A 15,608-nucleotide genomic window follows, 5' to 3' on the forward strand; every position below is an offset into this window, starting at 1 on the left:
TCTACAAAGACTGGCCATTTTAAGCTTCACAAATGTAACACTTGTTGCATGCCTGTTACATTGGACTTCATTATATTTCATAGATTAAGTCGTGTCTTGTGCACTGCGTCCAGTTCTTCTATAAACAATTACAACATCCAGCTGTACAAAACGTAATCACATTTATTTCAATCCATCATACATGATCACCATATATTATGTCTAACCACTTACTTTTGATTTTAACATCACATGTTCTCATGCATCACCTGATGCCTTCTGATATACATCTCTCTAGCCTCTGGGTATATTCCAATACACCATAAAGGAAAGACATTTGTGCTACAGAATGTAGGCATGGCTTGGCCAGTCCTGGCTCCTTGGTATTTGTCTTTGTCTCTCTGTATGTCCCAGAAATCACAGTTGTAAGAGAGTCTCTGAATCCAATTTCTAAAACTCAGTCCAGGTTCCTGTGTGTCTGTGTGCCGGTCCAAGCTGTGGCCTGCGAGCTGGCTCCAGGCAGCTCCAGCTCTTCTAGCCAATGGTGACACTGAAGCCACACTGGAACTTGTTCTTGCGGTGGTTGAGGAAAGCCCCTAGGGCCAGTGTGAGAGGCAATGGCAACAGCTTCTTTTCAAGGGTTGCCCCAACCACCCAATTACTGTCAACCGTACCTGTGGAAAGAAAAAGGAGGAAAAGAAGAAAGGTTTGTTTTATAGAAGAACTCAGCATTCGTTCATTGCGGTCCATTTAAATTGTCACTTGTCTGGTTGTAGGTGTATTCATATTATTTACCTTTAAAGAGCAAGTTAGCTTTGGGAACATCCAGCTGGTAACCAAAAGATGTTGTGGTGTCTTGCATCCTTGTGCTGGCTTCAAATTCAACTCCTACCTGCAACTGTATTAGAAGGCAGAAGTTAAGCTGATATATAAAATCCAGAATATGTACCAAAATGCTGCATTTGAGCTATTTTGGGAGATAATCTATTACCAAAACACAGCAATACATCAATGTTAGATACCTGATCATTGGCTTTGTGATAGTATGTAGCATGGGCTCCTGCTCCTCCCAAAGTCAATGTAGCTACATAGTTGTCACCTGAGGAGAAAAACAATTTTAACATTTATCACACAGATAACATAACATTGTGCTAGAATTATTCACAATTTCATCTAAATCCTGGTCAAATTATAGAAAAGTTCATGAAACAACGTCAACAATGACTGATTATTTTTGGAAATTGGTGGTTAAATATTAAATACTGTAAGATGTAAAATATGAAATGAAGCATCACGTAGTCTTGCATTGTACAGTTCAAAAAGCACAGAGTGTATATTACCTGTGTACCTGCCCAAGAGGGAGGTGACAGTTCCTTCCTCCCCTGGTCTCTTGTGGTATACTAGCTCACCACCCAGAGCCAGCGATGGTGTGATAGACTGGAGATAGTGGGCCACCAAAATGCCTGTAGGAAAACAGTAAAAAAGCTTCCATTATATATGTTTGTAGTATGGATGTGTTCCCATCCCTAAGGTCTTCTAGCCAAGCAGGTACCTCCCAGTCTGAAAAGTGAAGACAATGCGGAAGTGACTTAAACCTAATTCTCTGTAATGGCCATCAGGGGGTGAATCCAGTGGCTTCAAAAAGAAGCCTGAGAAAATGACCCTACTCCTCACTTTATTTATTACCTCAGTAAACAGTCCTAATGAATTTATGGTCTCAATCACTAATTTCAAGTCTTACATACAGCATTATGTTCATTTTGTAAATTATGGTCCCAGTTAGAGTAAAAATAGACGATAAAGCAGGGTATGCTTTAGGACATGGCCACCTTGTGATTAACAAGTCGCTACCACGGCAACAACGTTGGTTAGGTACATAAGGTAGGTAGGTAACGTAACCACGGCATAACCCCAGATTCACAGTGTACAGAGTATAGACGTAGCCGTCATTATTTCAGTGTTTTTGCAGTTCATTAAAGTTAATTATAACATTTTGGTCACCTAAAAAAAAATCTTGTTCAGTGTTTGGTTGTACTAAAAAACCCTCTAAGGAGTCAGATTTTCAGTTTTTCCGGTAAGTGCATTTTGTTTTAATGGTTTTAAGCATATTTTTCACTGGGGAAAATTAGCATTAGCATTATCACAGTCAACGATAGACTGTATGCGCATCATGCTAGCCAAGCTAGCAGCTAATGCTAGCATTAGGGTCAGCTCCAACCTCTCGTCCAAATATGGTCACTCCTGGCTCCAAAAATCCAAGATGGTGACAGTCAAATGCAAACTCAAGGCTTCAAAATAGGAGTCCACAAACCAATGGGTGACATCACGGTGGCCACGTCCATTATTTTTTTTTTTACAGTCTATCCTTGTAGCAGACACCTTGGACCACTTCAAGCTGCTGGAACACTCGTTTTCACTTTCCTCATCTTTTTTTTATGTCCAGCTTCTCATGTTGCTTCTTCTTGATGTTGATGTCAAATATAGCGCTGCATCTGTCACCACTACAGTATGCTATATATAGGTATTGAACCTCAATACTTTTGGTACCGACAGAAATATGTCTATAGAAACCAAGTGTTGAAAACTGTCAAATACCCAAAGCTACAGATTTGTAAAAATAATCATACCAGATCCAACAAGTATGTCTGGGTTTCCGAGTGTCACAGCGGAGGTGAAGTTTTCACCACGGTACTCCATGTCACACTGCCAATTCACAAACTTATGCTGCTGAGTCTGCAACACACAAAAAAGAAAGAAGAAAATGAACAACTCACAACATGCCAAAAAAAAGACACTAAAATGCAAAGTCTGTCCCCTCTACAAGTCTTTATACCTGGATGGCTATTTTGGAGCGCACAGCCGTCGTAAGCTGGTGGATGATCTGGGCATTCAGACTGCCAGTATTGTCCATATCTCCGACCATGACTGGGAATGACTAAGGGGAGCAAAAAAACATTATTGTCAGCTTTCAAGTCCCATAAATGACATTTAAATCCCTGCCATCTTATCTGTTTCAAAAGGCAGAAAAAAGCAATGATATAGAGTAGGGCTGCAACTAACAATTATTTTCATTATCAATTGATCTGTGTTGTTTTGTCCTGACCAACAGTCCACAACCCAAAGATATTCAGTTTACTGTCATAGAAGACTAAAGAAACCAGAAAATATTCACATCTGAGAAGCTGGAGTGAGAATTTGGAATTTTTTTTCTTAAAAAATTACTCAAGGCAATTAATCGATTATCAAAATAGTTGGTGATTACTTTTGTTGGCAACTAATCGACTAATTGTTGCAGCTCTATAGAGCCTCAGACTGTGTAGCTTGCTGATTATCACTTTAAAATGTTGTTGGGTTGTATTTATCCATTGCTTGTGTCAAATGTGTGATTAAACCTTGACACCAGTTGGCCATGCAATTAGAGGGAGTTGTGCCTTACTTAAGGAGCAAAGAAGCAACTAAAAAAATACAACAGACAACGCTCAGACCTCTATTATGACCAGATTTAAAAAGCAAAGTTATGCAAAATGTCGACATCATTTTGTTGAAATGGTGCTCATTATTACCTCTGTTGGTCCAGTCTGTTTACTGCCTACGTAGGTGGCACCAAATCGATAACCAGAATCAGCCAGGGTACTGAGGGTAACCGTATGGCTGACCTGAAAGTGGTTACTCAGGCCCTTGTTGACCACTAACCGCACCCCTTCCATCTGCAGAGGGAACACCTCTAAAAGAGAAAAAGGGCAAAACAAATCTTATATAGCTTGTTCACTCAGTTATATAAGCTTGTGCCAGTATGACAATAATGATTGTTATTATTATACCATAATTATTACTTTAAGTTGAACAAATGTGAAGCATAAAATAGGTCTGTCATAATTTTCTTGATGCACAACTCACATAAACCAGCTGATTTACCTTTACATTTGCGGTGACACTCTTCATATGTGCCTGGGTTTGGGAGTGAGGAATCCGCATCTGCTGTCTGCTGGTCAGATGCTGGAGGGACGGAAGACACTGGGGGCATGGTGAACCCTGGAGGGACGGACACCAACCCTGGGACCCCTTGACCACCTCCAGCTGCGGCTGGTGCCGGACTGGGGGAGGCGGCAGCCAACACACTGCCCATACTCTGAGTGTTTAACAGACTAGAAAAGAGGTAGACAGTGAATAGCCGATTAATCAAATGAATAATCACACTGCTGCTGCGATAATCGCTTAAATGCTTTGAGTCAAACACACATTTACATGCCAGATTTGAAATAAACAATTACCTACTTTTCTCAAGAGTAATTCAATGCACTAGGGCACAGCTAGCTCCTAAAACGTTAGCACACTTGCATGCATTAGGCTACCATTAACCTGGTTACTGTCCTGGCCGTCCAGCAGGTTGGTTGCATCTATAAGGCCCAGTTTAGCCAGTCTCTCGACATAACAACGATATTACAGTGGTTTAGAAATCTAGATAACCACAAGTGACACCGAGCTGCAAGGTTGTGGTTTGCTACAGAGGTCACGTTTGGAGATAAGCCAGCAGCCGGCAAAACTATTCGCTAACAGTATCGTTATTTAACCTATGAAGCTAATGCAAGCTAGCAGCCTTGGTTGGTTAGCTAGCTTGCTAGGTAGCCATGTGGAGACGACCACGAGATCTGTCCGCGTTCATTTGGAAATCACAGTAATTCAGAATACGATGGGGAGCGCATCGATACTGTCGACGGTCCTCTTCTTATAAAAGCTACCCGTAAAATTTCATAGTTTAGCTACTCACGCTGACGGAATGGGTCCAGGGGTAGTTCAACACCGGCAAAAGTTCACGACAACGTCCGTGACCGTACTTGACATGTGCACGCCCACTTGCCGTCACACACCCATTGATTGGCTAATCAACATCTTGTTCTAACCCCCATTGGCTGAAATTACAGCCCGCTCCTGATGACGTACCGCGGGGTTCATTCGCTTAACATTCGCTTCATTCAATCTCCTACTGAATGACATTCCAAGGGTACTCCTGTTATGGGGCTGGAGTGTATCCGCACATTTTAAATTACGCCTGTAACGCTATAGCTCCTTTAAAATAACAAGAACATGCATTTGCTTTTGGTGACCTTTTCCATTTTTGAGATGAGACTTGTTTCCTGATGTACAAGGATATTGCCAACCGTGTGTAGCTAATGGTTTGAATTAGGGTAGCCACTAACGATTATTTCTGTTATCGATTAATCTGTCGATTATTTTTCTCAATTAGTTGTTTGGTTCAGAAAATGGTGAAAAATGTCGAGCCCAAGGTGACGTCTTCGAGTTCCTGGTTTTGTCCACAGCCCAAAGATATTCAGTGCATGATCATAGAAAACCGAAGAAACCAGAAAATATTCACATTTTAGAAGCTTGAATCAGATGGACGTTTTCTTAAAAAATGACTCAAACGATTAGTCAAATATCAAAATAGATGGCCATTAATGTAATAGTAGGTAACTAATTGATTAATTGTTGCAGCTCTAGTTAGAATACTGATTTGCAATATTACATCTAATGTAAGTTTTGTGGTTTCAGAATGGGAGTTTGCTGGATAGGAATGCTGTGGAAAAACCCTAACATACCTCTGGAATATGAAACTAATTAAAAAAAAAAAAAAAAAAGGCAAGTTTGGCCTTTAGGCCAACCAGTGAAACAGGTCACTAGCTACTTAAGTGTGAGATTAATTGTAAATTAAAAAATGCTCAGTCATTCAGTTTATAGAATATAAGGGCAAAGTCATGGACCAATGGACTTGCTTTAGATCCTTGAAGACATTTTTGCTTCCCTTTAAAAAGGTCTTCACTTCTGGATATACAGTGTGAGACTTATTCAATCACCATTTACAAAACAGTGGCACACTGACTTCACAGACTTAAAAAAAACCCCAACAAAATAGAAGACTCCAGTCAGTTGGACTTTTTTATTTTATTTGAGGCGTTGGCATCGACACACTTAACAGAAAATAAATTCTTGCCTGTCTCGCTTTCTCTCCCTACTTAACGTCTTGTCAACTCATGAATGTATTTATTTGTGATGGAGAGTGGGGTGGAGGTCCAATTACTACTTTAGATGCTTTAGAAGAGGAAACACACAAATACCTTCCCTGCTGGTGCTTGGCAGTAATGTAATGGCCAGCCAAGGAGGCAACATGCATGTGCAAGAGTAGATGCTCTGCTTGAAAACATCCAGAATGTTAAGGTTTTGAAGACATTTTTAGACAATTTTGTGACATTGTACTGAAGTCAATGAGTCCACAACAGTTCTAGCTGGTCTGTGTTATGAAACAAATGCATTTGTAACAAACAATATGGAAAAACTGTAAGCCCTTTCAGAGTGCAACTGTGCTTTCAAAACTAATATGGAATTGTAGGGGTGCCATCTTCAAGTTGGCCCAGGGTAAAGGTCTGGCGTTAGACTAAGGCACTTTGGAGGGAAGAAGGGACAAAGGAACTACATTAAGATGAAAAAGTTGGCTGGTTTCAACAACATGTTAACTGGGGTCCCTCAACCTGTCACATTTACATGATTACTGGTAACTTCAACACCTGAGAAAATGCTGCCTTGTGCTAGAGCCTTAAAGGGATCAAAGAAGTTTCACAATACTGATTTATTCTCATTATTGGGTCTGTGCTTTGACAAAATGCGTTACAGTGTCACTAACACTACATTGCAGTAAACACTTCGGTATAAAAAGTGAAAAAAAATCATTTCAAGCATCACAGTTTCAGGTGCTCTGTAATAGAGCATCATAGCAGCCCTGTTTTAAACATCCTACAGAGCAAAGTGCTCATTTTGGTTTCTGAAGCCATCTATATTCTAATTTCTGTAATTCTTTGTCTTCTCTTCCAAATTTGGTTCCCTCTTGTTACTCCAATACCATACAGGAATTGTCTAAAGCTACATAACTAACTACACTCAGTGGTCACTTTATTATTAGGTACACCTGCTCAGTAAAGCCAATATTTTAATCAGCCAAACAGGTGACTGCAACTCAATGCATAAAGCATGCAGACATGGTCAAGAGGTTCAGTTGTTCACACCAAACATCAGAATGTGGAAAAAATGTGATCCAAGTGACTTTGATTGTGGAATGATTGTTAGAGCTGATCTCCTGGGATTTTCAAACACAACAGTCTTTGGGGGTTACAGACAGCAACTGTGTGAGGTTCATGTCAACATAAAACTGTCTAAGGAATGTTTCCAGCACTTTGTTGAAACCATGCCACGACAAATGCAGGCTATTCTGGGGGCCTACCAAATAGTAAGTAAAGTGACCACTGAGTCTAGGTTACCAAAAAGCACAGTCCATTTGAACAATCTGCCCAGAAGGCATGACAGTGGGATGTTAACATGGCCAATGTAGTACATCTGCACAGCAGGGATGTGAGCTGGGCTCTATCATTCAAGTCCACCTTTGGTTTCACATTTCACTTCTTACATCAGTACAATAAAAATAAAAAGTTACAATTTCCATCTATTGTCGAGTGGCTTAGTTCAATGACAGATTTCAAAATCACATGCTACGGTGAAAATAGCTGGCAGTGTGGCAACAGTTTAACTGATGAAAATGATAGTTTTCAGAGGTGAAGATACCAGTTTCCAGGATTGAAGCTTGTTGTCAACTAAAACTGAAAGTGAAAAGAAATAATTAATAGACCAAAAGTGGGCAAGAGAAATCTTCACTTGGAATCTTGGGTGATGTGTTGCCAAAACTGTGTGATCAATGCCAGACGCCATGTTTCCCCTGAAAAACAAACCACAAAATCTGAGTTAGAATTTCCGAAGAAAACCATGTGAATGAGTCACAGCTCAAGCTATTCTGCAGAACAGGACAGCTGGCAGTGTCTGCTGATTAGCTCTGTACAAATCTAATTTGACTGCTGTTGTGCAGCCTGAGGCTGACAACCTTTCACCTTTAAATCCTGTAAAACTTAAGTAAATCTTCTTGATGAAAGAGGATACTATTCATTAGCAAGGTTGTTAGTATTTGCTCTCCTTCAAGCTAGAGAACTTGGATGTCTCTGGTGTTATGAACACACTGTGTACAACCTATTCCACCAAATAATGTGCTTGTAACCTATTCCTTGCTAGAGAATGTTAAAAGTGAGTTCATGATCATGCTTTCAGCAGTCATTCCCTGGACTGGCAATATAAGAAGGTCAGTTAAGGGCAGTTAAGTGAATAACTAGAACTTGACCCCTCTTCATTAGCCACCAGTGCAGCAGCTTTACACCTTGTCTTAACACCAGCCACGCACAAGGCTGAGCATTAACCCTCAGTACTTTTTTGGAGTCAGATGGACGACTAAAAAAATGCAGCTGAAACGTGACCTGTGTAGACAACGAAAAACAAGGGAACCCCAAAGTCCAGAGTAGCACATCAGTGACTGACAATAAAACAGGTTTAAGTGAGTTTATACATACACTGAACAATCTTAAAGGTTTCATTTCAGCCATAGTTGGTTTGTGGGCTATTCAGAGAACTGACCATTCAATCAGGCTGCTCCCAGTTCTTTGTTTTTGGCTCCACTGCAGTCATCACCATCATCATCAGGGTCAACAGAGTGAAACTCTGCAACATACAGGCTCTTATCGATGCTGCCAGGGATTGGCTTGATGTCAGTAATCAGCTGGTCCTCAATGTTCTTCAGGTTGTATCTGTCATCTGAAGTTATCAGATTGATGGCCAGACCCAGGTGACCAAAACGCCCTGACAGAAAAAGAGACAGAGTGTATATGTTATTTAGTGTTAGTATGGAGCCCCCCCAGGGATCATGTGGCAGAAGGAAAAAATAGATTTAAAAATCTGTTAACTGATTAAAAAAAATGTTGGTAAACAGTTTATTTTGTCTGACATTGTACAGATCATAAAATAATTTTACATTCAGTTCAGCAGCTTGGTCACACAGCCAAGCGTTAATGAACCATGATCAAGTTTTGTACTTGTTCCATTATCTGACAACAGAAACCGAAAAAAAAATTGTAAATGGGAACAACTATATTGTGAATGCAGCTGCATTAAATCACTGCATCAGTGATCACAGAGAGCCTGAGGCGTTTCACAAGCCGTCTCAGCAGTCAATCGTTCACACACCGACCTATGCGTACAGTTAGCAATCAGTGCTCTCAGTTTACCAATCTGTTCCCTAAACCTGTATGTGCCAGATTTGGAAATGGTATATGTAACCAAACAGGAGTTTATACATTATACCAGTTAATCTTTACCTGATCTGCCAATGCGGTGAAGGTAGGTCTCTGCATTTTTGGGAAAGTCAAAATTGATGACCACGTTTACTGCCTGGATGTCGATTCCCCGAGTGAATAGGTCTGCAAGAAAGCATGTATATCAAGTCAAGCTACTCATCATTAATAATTTAAATTTCCACCTTAAATCTTAAAATTCATAACATTTACATACCTGTGCAGACCAGGTTTCTGCACAATCCATTCCTGAAGTCATGGAACACACGGTTCCTGTACTCCTGCATCATCTTTGCATGAATGTAGAAGCACGAATAGCCCAGCTGAGTTATTTTCTTAGCCAGAAGTTCAACCCTCTGGGTGGAGTTACAGAAGATGATTGACTGATTGATCTGAAGCTGTAATAGAAAAATATAGATTCATGATTATTGACGAGCAAAGAATTAACTCCTAAATTCATTACGCTCTCTGTCTCAAGTATCCTATGGGTCTACCTAAGCCACAGTTTATGCAAGGGTTTGCCAAACAGCAGCTTGCGAGCTGCATGCAGTTATTAGCCTGCACATATGTCAGTCCTCTTTTCATATCTTGTCTTTTTATTTCATTTTGAATCCAGATTGTATTTATGTATCAATTTATGTATATATGTATAAATCATTGCCCTAATATGAGAACCAGTGTCTTGAATTAATGAAACAAAACTTCACACTTCACAGAAGACCAATCACACACTGGTGCTATACCTTCGCCTTGTAACTTAACAAGTTTGTTTCCATGGTATTTTACATTTTTATATGGATAAAATCCTGAATCACAGTATATGTACATTTATATTGTGGCATCTATACATATGATAATATTGTACATTTTCTGCAAAAATCGATTAAGAAACCATTTATGAATTGAATAAATCTTGAAACTTTCCACCAGAGAGGGCAGTGTAACACTGCTTTTCAGCTTGGTACTGAGTTATTTGAAATGGTACAGCTTTTATCAGGCTCTTAGTATCTGACTGGTTGGCCACACTTGATGTAAGCGAAGAACACTCACCCTAGAAAAGAGCGTGTTGAGACAGTGGACCTTCTGTCTTTCAGTCACATAGGCATAATACTGGGTGATGCCCTTCAAGGTCAATTCCTCCATCAAGTTGATCTCATAAGGCTTCTGCAGGTGCTTATTCTGGACAAAACATTTACATTTTCAAAGTGTACCGCATAGAGCAAACAAGATTTCAATACCAATTTAGGGAATCAAATTGCTATTTGAGTTCTCACCATGAATTTTTGCACACTGATGGGGAAAGTGGCAGAGTAAAGCAGAATCTGACGACCCTTCGGTAAGAAGCTGATAATATCTTCAATCAGGACCACAAAATCCTGGGACAGGAGCTTATCTGCCTGAATAAACAGGTAATTATAGAATCAGGGCAACTTGAATGTCAGTAAAAACTTTATTTTAAAAAAGAAAAAAGAGCCCAACTGACCTCATCCATCACCATCATTTGTGTCTTATCCACTTTTGCCAGACCCTTCTTGATCAGGTCTAGTATCCTGCCTGGTGTAGCAATCACTACATGTACTATTAGGACAGAAAGGGCACAAACAGCACACATCAATATATTGCACCAAGAACAGAAGTGCAATGTTATTGCACAGCATGCTGGTTAAGGCCATTGCAAAATGGGTCAAATTAAGTGCTTGTCAGTGGAATTTTAAGATAGTGCTGTCAACATTTTTTGAATTGAATTGAGCCAAAATGGTACAAAAATTAGGAAAAAATGTATTTTAAAGAAAAAATACAAGTTCATGGATAAAATCACCTTATAAACAAACATTTTCTCTAACAAAAGCATAAGCAAGAATGACTTTTGTTCTGATGTGTAAATGAGTCATGATCTCAGTTGATAAGATAAAAATATCCCATGAAACACTGCTCATCTTACTCATCTGCACTCTTATAAATTTAAACAATACTTTTCGTCATCTTAAACACCGACGGCATGACAAGTACCTGTCTCATCGAGACGCATGATGTCATCCCTCAAGTTGGTTCCCCCAGTGGTAACCATGACCTTGACCCCTCCAAGGTGCTTGCTGAGCTGAATGCTGATCTGGCTCATCTGCAGGGCCAACTCTCTTGTGGGGACCATTACTATGGCTGGATTGAGACAGAAATGGGAAGGGCTGATGAAATGCAAGGGTTGATGACATGCATAGAGAAAATTAGATAAAATTGGTGCTCATAAAAAGAAAGCCCAAAAAAAAACCCCAACTTTATTTTTAAACCAAAAACCTGTTCACCAACATACATATGGTAGGAGAACGATATTCTCCAGAGACTGTGGTCACTTAACATACACACTTATAATTGTAAAATTGAGCTGCATGACACAAAAATTATCTATGTGTAAAATGTAGGTCACATAATGGGAATAAATATCTGGAAACAACTAGTTGAAATTCTTTGTGGAAAGCAGCCAAATCTGGGCTGCTTTCCACACTGACAAACTTGTGCTCCCACGCGTTCTTTCACTTTCTTTCTTCAGTTTAAAAGTGGGTTCATTTTTTGTTTGTTAAATATATCTGCACATCTCTACTCTATAACATTAATACAACTTCAAAATAATAATACATCCCCACAAAGTCAAGCCATTCATGGATCAACATTTGTCACACTGCAACTGTTTCAAACTATTTGGCAGAGGCAGCAGAAACTCACCCTGAATATGATCCTTCTTTATGTCTATCCTCTCCAGGAGAGGGATGAGGTAGGCTCCACTTTTTCCTGTGCCATTCTTTGCCCGAGCCAAAATGTCTCTGCCTGACAGAGCGATGGGGATGCTTTCCTCCTTTAGGCAGACAAACAAGTCCAATTAGTACAATGGGCAAGGTTCACTTGACACAATGGACTTTTTGGAAATAAGGCAAAGAATCATGAAGACCAACAAGCACACTGATTCTAAAATAGGTCTGTAACATTACAATATTACAAATTGTACTACAGTGAAGACCATCTATTACTGCAATGTTACCACCAACCAAAACTGTGCAATCTGTTGTTCAGATGAGATGCAGAGGAAAAAAGGGAGACTATAGTAAGTTTTTTAGTGAACCACACTCCTACATACAACTAAGGAGTAGGTGATCGCAAGCTGGAGTGATGGGAACCTGTGGCTGACTAGAAGGCTGTGCAAGACAGGCCCAAATTTCTGTTACGGCCAACCTTCCTCAAATTTTATATGTATGTGTAACGTAAAAAAGTTTGGAGCTTTTACAGAGTGCAGTTACACAGTTAATTTTGTAATTCTACATTTTAGGGCAGCCTCAGCGTGGTTTAAAAACATCATCACTTTTTTACCTGTATAGGGGAGGGTTTCTCCCATCCCATTTCAAAGATTCCCATTAGAAGTTCCCGCTTTAGGCAGTAGTCTTCAAATTCATTTCCCTTCGTTGACGTCACATCCTGGGAAATGCAAAGCAGAAACATGAAGTTACAGTTTATTTAGAGGATCCCCACCAACTTTAAAGGCCCAGAGGTCTAAGCTTTAATGTGACATTAGAAGCCAACATACATTTACGGAGTCTAAAACAAAAAACATTTCCACATTTAGATTTCAACAGAAAAGGTGGAAATGAAAAGTCTGTCTGACGAATTCTCTCTGCTATTACTAATAGTTTCCTTACCGAGGTTTTCATTCTGTTGTCTTTTGGAGGAAGCTCCAGGCACTTTTTCCAGTCATCACCAAACCTAGTTGTAAGAATTTACATGGTCACATCTCAGTAAATAACAAAATAACATGCTGACAAAAGACGGCTCTGAAACATATTAAACCACAAAATCCAGTTATTGTTTTTTTAAATTTTCCCATGTATATTACTGACACTCCATGGATTGGGGTGCTGGATGGAAAAAAATGATTTATTTGTATTCCTTCATAAGTAATGAAGCTCCTAAAAGTACTAGCTCCCATGTCTGATTAAGTTAACATAACATATCATTGGCAACTTAACAAGTGTGTTATGACTGCAGGTGTCCCGGCAAATAACCATGATAGAGGGGTGTATGAGAGGAGATACATAGTTTATTCAGAGATATTTTGTCAAAATCATGTTGGGATGTACTGAGCTTTCACATGGGATCCTGAGATTTTGAAACATGTAATAAGCTTTAGACACTCTTATACATGTATGACACTCATCTTCTTTTAATTTTGTTAAAAAAAACAAGTGTATTGCATAAGAAACACCTATTATAAGTGTTGTTCTCGAGGGAAGAATTACAGCTAGCAGATTCTTGCATCCAGTGTAAATGGTGTAGCTGCATAAGTGTTTTAACTGATACAAAAACTAAATTTTCATTGCAGAAGTGAGGGAATAAGTGGATCAGGGTCTTACTTGATGCCCCCACTGCTCTGAGGAATGCTGCTCTTTTTCTGGGGGGCACTGGGCAGTTGGGCAGTTGAAAGAGGTCCCAACTGTTGGCCAGCTGGCTTGGTCTGTCCTCTGAGTTGTCCATTTGCTGGTTTATTCAATCCAATCATTGGTGATGGGTTTGCGGTTCTTGCTGTGGCCATGGGTTCAACAGTTTAACTGACAAGTCTCTCACAGTGAGTAATGTTCCTCTTTCTCACTGTTCTGTTTAATGCACCCGTGTGTAAAAAAACAAAAACACAACTAGAAAATGAAAAACAAATAACCCTTTTCTCCTATCTTTCGTTTTTAAAGAATGTGTTGTGTACACGATCCGACATGCAAACCTCTTGAAAAGAAGAGGTCTGCGTATGAATTCTGTCTATTTACAAGACAACTCTCCAAAAAAGGGAGAAATTAACATTCATATGAATAAATAAATCAAATATGTGACCAAAACATAAACTCTTATTTTTCATTCAAAATGTTTGTCTCAGAGTCCCCTTATCCTTGCTGTATGGTAATCCTGAATTTTCTTGTGTTTTTCGAGTATCTTTTTGTGTTTATACATTCAAAATGGCCGGTGGCAAAATCAAATCTCAGACTTTTTCTTTGACACCAAGAAGTCTTCCGATGCGTTTGCTGGGGCTCAATAATGGCTCAAAGAAGTCTCCAGCAAACTTCTATTAAATGGACTATCCTCCTTTAATGCCTTTGGGCATCTTCTTCCAAATCCGTTTTCTTTTACAGCAAAAGTTGTGATGGCAGTCTGCAAAGTGAAGAAAGTGGAAAGTGAAGTGAAAAATTCCAGGTTACCTGTCAGGCAATAAACAATCACGAGTGGTTATTTTTGAGCATTAACAAGCGAGTCACACAATAACAGTATAATAATAATAATAATAATAATAATAAACTGCAGTTAGCAACGAAAACTACCCAAAAACACTAGAGATCAATGATATACATTCAGATGTGTGTGCACTAGCAAAAGCTACCTTTGATAAGCTGAAACACAAACAATACCACGTTAACAAAACCACCAAATGTCACCAACAGCAGCTCAAACTAATTTTTATAGTTGACTACCTTTGCACCCCAACAGATTCAACTAAGGCATGTTAGACGAATAAATGGGACGAAAATTGTGAGGTAAATAACTTCATTCTGACGTGACAAATAACAACTTTTGCAGTGGGGCTTTATTGAGATGCCAAGGCTAACAAGCTAGTGCTAACTTGGGCTAAAAAAAAACAACCCCCACTCTCCCTGACGGACAAAGTTGTTTTTCTAGTTAGCAACCGGACTTTTTTAACTGTAAAGACAACCATCAGCACATGGCTCCGTGGGTCTCTTCTTTCGTGAACACTTTGTTGTCAGTGTCGATAGCGAAGGTAGCTTGACACAAGTTAACTAGCACGACTGTAAGCATTGTTAAAACTTTATGCATAGCAACGTGGCTTTGATCATCCAGCTAACAAGCTAACGTTAACGTTTAACTCGGTCTTGTTCCCGATCGTGGGAGTGACTCTGTTTCAAACTGTCCATATAGAAACATCGTGCACAACGCAGATCCACCTACGTGAATCTTCTTAGTTGGTACCTGCCACTTCTAAACTTTATCCAACTTGACCAACCAACCAGGTTAGCATGCTAATGATAGCTTAGCCGTTATGTGTTAACATTAACGGTAATGTTAACCAATAGGCTTGAAGAAAATGCTACCTTCAGTTGCTTCATCCACCCAAAGTCTTCCCGGTTGTGACGTTGCTTAACGTTATTTCGACAGTTTAATCAAGTTAAGTAAAGACTCGCTGTTTCGAGGAGTCCGCACAGTTGTCACTCTTTTGTGTCTTCTTTCAGAATATTGACAATTCAACATGGCCGCGCGTTAGTTTTTGGGCTGGTTGCTTGTTCCAAAGGACATCGAACTGACCAATCACAATGCCGCTTTCAAATTTACAACGCTCACTGTGGGATAAGCTGACAAAAATAAGACAACAGTGAA

The 15,608-nt window shown here is 39.6% G+C and overlaps 2 protein-coding genes across 4 annotated transcripts; both read right to left on the minus strand.

Moving 5' to 3' along the window:
• Positions 1–142: 142 nt before the first annotated feature.
• On the minus strand, positions 143–4,850 carry tomm40 (translocase of outer mitochondrial membrane 40 homolog (yeast)). Of its 2 annotated transcripts, none has more exons than XM_042424077.1 (9): positions 4,748–4,850; positions 3,895–4,124; positions 3,543–3,703; positions 2,813–2,914; positions 2,607–2,712; positions 1,320–1,442; positions 1,002–1,078; positions 775–877; positions 143–653 (listed from the first exon to the last, which is right to left on the minus strand). In XM_042424077.1, exons 2-9 carry the CDS (start codon positions 4,103–4,105, stop codon positions 514–516), a joined length of 1,023 nt encoding a protein of 340 aa, XP_042280011.1. In that variant the 5' UTR covers positions 4,106–4,124; positions 4,748–4,850; the 3' UTR covers positions 143–513. The 2 variants fall into 2 exon arrangements, with proteins under 2 accessions (XP_042280011.1, XP_042280012.1); XM_042424078.1 differs by lacking the exon at positions 4,748–4,850 and adding an exon at positions 4,255–4,704.
• A 1,050-nt stretch (positions 4,851–5,900) lies between these two features.
• On the minus strand, positions 5,901–15,510 carry ddx61 (DEAD (Asp-Glu-Ala-Asp) box helicase 61). 2 transcript variants are annotated; one of them, XM_042424803.1, is made up of 13 exons: positions 15,326–15,510; positions 13,589–14,372; positions 12,878–12,941; positions 12,552–12,656; positions 11,913–12,042; positions 11,205–11,351; positions 10,678–10,772; positions 10,469–10,591; positions 10,245–10,373; positions 9,412–9,592; positions 9,219–9,320; positions 8,482–8,703; positions 5,901–7,738 (listed from the first exon to the last, which is right to left on the minus strand). In XM_042424803.1, the coding sequence occupies exons 2-12, from the start codon at positions 13,765–13,767 to the stop codon at positions 8,489–8,491; spliced, it is 1,470 nt and encodes a 489-aa protein (XP_042280737.1). In that variant the 5' UTR covers positions 13,768–14,372; positions 15,326–15,510; the 3' UTR covers positions 5,901–7,738; positions 8,482–8,488. The 2 variants fall into 2 exon arrangements, with proteins under 2 accessions (XP_042280737.1, XP_042280738.1); XM_042424804.1 differs by lacking the exon at positions 15,326–15,510 and adding an exon at positions 15,183–15,252.
• Positions 15,511–15,608: the final 98 nt, after the last annotated feature.

The sequence above is a fragment of the Thunnus maccoyii genome, chromosome 10, assembly GCF_910596095.1.
Source record: "Thunnus maccoyii chromosome 10, fThuMac1.1, whole genome shotgun sequence".
Lineage (NCBI taxonomy): Eukaryota > Metazoa > Chordata > Actinopteri > Scombriformes > Scombridae > Thunnus > Thunnus maccoyii.